This window comes from Mizuhopecten yessoensis, unplaced genomic scaffold, assembly GCF_002113885.1.
Source record: "Mizuhopecten yessoensis strain PY_sf001 unplaced genomic scaffold, ASM211388v2 scaffold7347, whole genome shotgun sequence".
Classification (NCBI taxonomy): domain Eukaryota; kingdom Metazoa; phylum Mollusca; class Bivalvia; order Pectinida; family Pectinidae; genus Mizuhopecten; species Mizuhopecten yessoensis.
This window is the reverse complement of record NW_018407002.1, coordinates 13032-19680: the sequence shown is the minus strand read 5'-3', so window position 1 is coordinate 19680 and position 6649 is coordinate 13032. Positions and strand designations below refer to the sequence as shown.

At 38.1% G+C, this 6649-nt stretch overlaps 1 protein-coding gene across 1 annotated transcript in view; it reads right to left on the bottom strand.

Annotated features, from left to right (window-relative positions):
* The window catches only part of LOC110453491 (collagen alpha-2(I) chain-like), a 6508-nt gene extending 752 nt beyond the window's left edge, over nt 1-5756 (bottom strand). Inside the window, exons 1-2 of the mRNA XM_021502448.1 lie at nt 5661-5756; nt 5019-5202 (exon numbers count right to left, since the gene is read on the bottom strand). Coding sequence (XP_021358123.1) covers nt 5019-5199 — 181 coding nt within the window. The 5' untranslated portion in view covers nt 5200-5202; nt 5661-5756. The remainder of the gene's footprint in view (nt 1-5018; nt 5203-5660) is intronic.
* Between the last annotated feature and the right edge of the window lie 893 nt (nt 5757-6649).

The following is a 6649-nucleotide window of genomic DNA, read 5'->3' as shown; positions in this document are numbered from 1 at the left end:
TATATATATATATATATATATATATATATATGTCTTGCTCAAGTTAATTTGATGATATATATGTTTTACCGGTATATATTTTCTTTTGGTGATCCCGAAGTATCCCATTTTGCCGCAGATGTTTAAGAAATTTCCTAATGTCTTTTCTCTTATGTTCTTAGTTCCTTTTTAAGGATCCCTGTCCTGCTGCATTGTGGGTAGGATATACACTGCTTTACCATGACATGGAGACAGATAAATATTCTATTTATCTGTCACCCAAATTGCATTCATATCGACTGTATATTGCATCTGGTAACAGTTCAATGCTTATATTTACATTTATATAGTTTGTTTTGTATAGTAACTGAAGCAAAAATACGTTTGAATTTCCCGCTTATCATATCAGTGACGTCAGTAAGACAGCCGAATTTTTCAGAAGAAATAATATAGTCCCTCGTGTCATTGCAAACAACACGCACATCAAATGGTTTGAACACATACTTCACTTTAATATTATTTATTTAATATGAGCGTGTATATGTTGACACTTTTTTTCAATAATCACATAACTTCTGCTTGTTTAAAATTAAAGTTGTTTTTCGCGCATTGATAGATTACATGTATTTGAAAGTGAAGCGACGCTGAACGAACTTGATTGTTTCCGTCGACTGCGGGAATATTACGCTATTTTCAAAAGCATATATAATCGGATTTTTTTATTTTTTATTAAAGTAGTCCTTTCAGTAGGTTATAACGATTCCAAGGACATTTCGTTTGAAACAGATTCCATGTCTAATCGGTCAGATTAGCATCGCTACTGTAGCAGACGACGTTCACAGGGGCTCGGTTTCGTGATTTTGAGTAATGGATGACATCACTGAAGAACCATAACACTTAAAAAGGTATTTATACACATTCTTAAACCTTGTCGATACCCTCGACTTTTACAAGGTTTAATAAATGCTGAATTTTAGTGTTGAGGTTATTCACTGAGGTTATGCATAGGTAACTCAAAATCTCAAAATCGAGCCCCTGTGTGATGACGTTGACAAACTTGGTAATTTCGTATCTAGAATGGCGCTTACAATAAATTTGTGGTACCTACACATCTTATAATAAATTTGTATTGTCATAACTTGTCAAGTTGATTTATTTTTTCCGATGACCTACATTGCTAAATGCTAACGAACCCAGACAGTTCTCTGACTATAGGCCTATTGATACCGAAAGTATCTGACGGCCATGTATGAAAAGTCTCATATACTTGCATTTGGTTTACAAACGACACATGGGCAAATGCAACACAGAATGTAAATATCAAGAAATAAACTGCTTTACCGTGACATAGAGATATAAGGATATACACTACTTTACCGTCACATGGAGACATAAGGATATACACTACTTTACCGTGACATCGAGATATAAGGATATACGCTGCTTTACCGTGACATGGATACATAAGTGACATATGGTTCTACGCTACCTTGCTGTGACATGGAGATATATGGTTTCTATGCTACCTTGCATAAGGATATACACTGCTTAACCGTGACATGGAGACATAAGGATATACACTACTTTACCGTGACATGGAGACATAAGGATATACACTGCTTAACCGTGACATGGAGACATAAGGATATACACTACTTTACCGTGACATCGAGATATAAGGATATACGCTGCTTTACCGTGACATGGATACATAAGTGACATATGGTTCTACGCTACCTTGCTGTGACATGGAGATATATGGTTTCTATGCTACCTTGCTGTGACATGGTGCTATATGGTTCTACGCTACCTTGCTGTGACATGGTGATATATTGTTCTACGCTACCCCTCTATGACATGGTGATATAAGGTTCCACGCTACCTTGCTGTCACAAGGTGATATATGTTTCTACGCTACCTTGTTGTGACATGGTGATACGCTACCTTTCTGTGACACGGAGATATATGGTTCTACTGACATGGAGATATACGGATATACACTGCTTAACCGTGACATGAAGATATTAGATATACACTACTTTACCGTGACATAGAGATATACGGCTGTACACTGATTTACCGTGACATGGAGATATTAGGATATACACTACTTTACCGGGACATGGAGATATTAGGATATACACAGATTTACCGTGACATGGAGACATAAGGATATACGCTGCTTTACCGTTACATAGAGATATAAGGCTATACCCTAAGTAACCGTGACATAGAGATATACGGCTGTACACTGATTTACCGTGACATGGCGGTATTAGGATATACACTGATTTACCGTGACATGGAGATATTAGGATATACACAGATTTACCGTGACATGGCGGTATTAGGATATACACAGATTTACCGTGACATGGAGACATAAGGATATACGCTGTTTTACCGTGACATAGAGATATCTGGGTCTACGCTACGTTTCTGTGACATGGTGCTATATGGTTCTACGCTGCCTTTCTGTGACATGGAGATATACGGATATACACTGCTTAACCGTGACATGAAGATATACGGCTGTACACTGATTTACCGTGACGTAGAGATATAAGGATATACGCTGTTTTACCGTGACATAGAGATATTAGGATATACACTGCTTAACCGCGACATGGAGACATAAGGATATACACTACTTTACCGGGACATGGAGGGATGAGGATATACACTGATTTAACGTGACATGGAGATATACGGATGTACACTAATTTACCGTGACATGGATACATCAGTGACATATGGTTCTACGCTGCCTTTCTGTGACATGGAGATCTATGGTTTCTATGCTACCTTGCTGTCACAAGGTGATATATGTTTCTAAGCTACCTTTCTGCGACATGGAGATAAATGGTTCTACGCTACTTCGCTGTGACATGGTGATATGATATACACTACTTTACCGAGACATGGAGGTATGAGGATATACACTGATTTACCGTGACATAGAGATATACGGCTGTACACTGATTTACCGTGACGTAGAGATATAAGGATATACGCTGCTTTACCGTGACATGAAGATATAAGGATATACGCTACTTTACCGTGACATAGAGATGTACGGATGTACACTGCTTTACCGTGACATGGCGGTATTAGGATATACACTGCTTAACCGTGACATGGAGACATAAGGATATACGCTACTTTACCGTGACATAGAGATATCTGGGTCTACGCTAATAAGGATATACGCTACTTTACCGGGACATGGAGATATTAGGATATACGCTACTTTACCGTGACATGAAGATATTAGGATATGCACTACTTTACCGTGACATGAAGATATAAGGATATACACTACTTTACAGTGACATGAAGATATTAGGATATGCACTACTTTACCGTGACATAGAGATATACGGCTGTACACTGATTTACCGTGACATGGAGGTATTAGGATATACACAGATTTACCGTGACATGGATACATCAGTGACATATGGTTCTACGCTGCCTTGCTGTGACATGATGCTATATGGTTCTACGCTGCCTTTCTGTGACATGGTGCTATATGGTTCTACGCTCCTTTTCTGTGACATGGGGCTATATGGTTCTACGCTTCCCTCTTGTGACATGGTGATATAAGGTTCCGCGCTACCTTGCTGTGAAAACGAGATATATGGTTCTAAGCTGCCTTTCTGTGACATGGAGATATATGGTGCCACGCTACCTCGCTGCGACATGGTGATATATAGTTCTACGCTACCTTTCTGTGCCATGGAGATATATGGGTCTACGCTACCCCTCTATGACATGGTGATATATTGGTTTCTATGCTACCTTGCTGTGAAAACGAGATATATGGTTCTAATCTACCTTTCTGTGACATAGTGATATATGGTTCTAAGCTACCTTTCTGTGACATAGTGATATCTGGGTCTACGCTACGTTGCTGTGACATGGTGATATATGGTTCTAAGCTACCTTTCTGTGACATGGAGATATATGGTTCTACGCTACCTTGCTGTGACAACGAGATATATGGTTCTACGCTACCCCTCTGTGACATGGTGATATATGGTTCTACGCTAATTCGCTGTGACAACGAGATATATGGTTCTACGCTACCTTGCTGTGACATGGTGCTATATGGTTCTACGCTACCCCTCTGTGACATGGTGATATATGGTTCTACGCTACTTCGCTGTGACATGGTGATATATGGTTCTACGCTACCCCTCTGTGACATGATGACATTGTCTTATTCTGTACGTGTATTTAAGTGTATACGGGAACGCTTTGCGACAGAAGGACTCAACATTACATTATGCTTCTATTGTATGATTAAGATCACTGGGAATATAGCTGCTTACCATACAAATGTGCATCCATTATATAAAGATATCTATGAAATTGAAAACAATGAATGAAAAAAAACGTTCTTCCTTTTTTTTGCAAATAACGGCTAAGGAATGCAATAACAAGTGTTGAATACAACGGCGGCCGTTTTAAGGTTTTTTTAAATCAGTGAGTGTGGCGGCCATCTTTATGCGCAATGGGTAAAACAAATGTGTCTTGCACATCTACCTATGCTCACAAATACTCATGCGAAGGTTTAGTGAGATCCACACTGTAGTGTTTGAGAAACAAACTTACGGTAAAGAAAGAAGAAGAAAAAAGAAGAAACTTTTAAAAACAATGCCCATAAACTTAATTAACAGGCTACGAAATGTTACACTTCCATCAATTCAAACCTCATATAAGGTTCTGATATTTCAATTTAGTATGAAGGAAACGGCTATTTATCTACTTTAATGTTTGTTTAGACTGGTATCTATAAATACCTTCCAGCCGTTAGCTTTTAAAACCCAAATGTATTTGCCCGGAGTTTGAATAAAAAATTCAATTTTTATAATTTTTATCATCTTTCCCTGATCTCCTTAGCCGTCTGAATGATATGTTGTATCGTAAATTGTTTCACGAAAAAAACACCTCTCTCTCTCTCTCTCTCTCTCTCTCTCTCTCTCTCTCTCTCTCTCTCTCTCTCATGGAGGTAACATGCATAAAGTTATACTTACGACCGAAGGTACCTATCGCGACCAAAGGCCAAAAAATTGAAGGTAAAGGGCCGATTGGGCCGATTGGGCCGATTGGAGCAGGGCCAATTGGAGGGCCGAATGGAGGGCCGATTGGAGGGCCGAATGGAGGGCCGATTGGAGGGCCGAATGGAGGGCCGAATGGACCCAATGGTGCGGCCATGATCTTAAAACAAATAAAAACATAAATGAAATCAAATGAAATATACTGGAATTAAAACCTTATACTATCCAGCTGCACATGCTCTTTTCTCTGATGAAGTATCTGATTTGGCTATTTGCATCTAATTTCCATTTGACTGACACTTACGATTTACGAAAGAAGGATCAGTCTTACTGTCCGGCGTCATAAATATGTTATTAATCGAGTATAATTGATTTGACTAAAATATGTAATAGATTAAAACAACTAATTCGTTTGTTATTGATGTGTTTTCTTATTTATATTTATGAACTTTTAGTTAAAATTCGGTCTATTCTCTTCTTATGATCGTCATCGCTGATTGGCCAAAAAACGAAATAGCGGATAGAGGCGTAAAACGATACACAACCTAAACCAAACGCGAGTATTTCACGAGAGAAATGTTATACATAAGACACTAAGTGTTCGACAATGTAACTTACTTAGTCGACAGTTCAGCTGTTCCAACCAGATCAAAACTCAGCAGTGCAATTGGCAACTGGGAAGATTATGCTAGGTCTGATATAGCTAGATCGTAGTCAACCATTGGCTAAGCAATTCGTCAATGCCGCCACGCTATCCATCATTTTAGGGGAATAGAAAGGTTCGAATTTAAGGAGTGTCCACCGATTTGTCACTTACTCAGTCGTACCATGTATAAGGTTTACAAAACCTGAGGGCCTATTGCAATGCCTCTTATATACCCTTAACATTTTTAGAGCATATGTTTACAAGAGGGACACCCGTAACGTTTAATATGGGTTTCTTCCGATCTATTCTTAAATGCAAGTGTAAGTCAAAGTGGAACTCACAAACAGTGATATACAACTATATTCTACCCTCAGAAGTAACTAATATAATTCATTAACTACTTTCGATATTTTCAATAATTGTCAACGTTTGGTTACATTAATCTCCATATTACTCCTATACAACTGTAATTATATCATATTCATTTTTGCCTTGTATGCCATATCCGTTGTATCTTACTTCAGCGATAAAGATTATTTATTACAAACTTGGTGAATTTAAATTCAAAGATACAGCCAGTTTTATTACATACCTGACGTACCTTACTGCAATGATACAGTCAGTTTTATTACATACCTGACGTACCTTACTATAGTGATACAGCCAGTTTTATTACAAACCTGATGTATCTTACTACAGTGATACAGCCAGTTTTATTACATACCTGGTGTATCTTACTACCGTGATACAGCCAGTTTTATTACAAACCTGATGTATCTTACTACAGTGATACAAACAGTTTTATCAATTACCTGGTGTATCTTACGACAGTGATACAGTCAGTTTTATCAATTACCTGGTGTATCTTACGACAGTGATACAGCCAGTTTTATTACATACCTGATGTATCTTACTACAGTGATACAGCCAGTTTTATTACATACCTGGTGTATCTTACTAC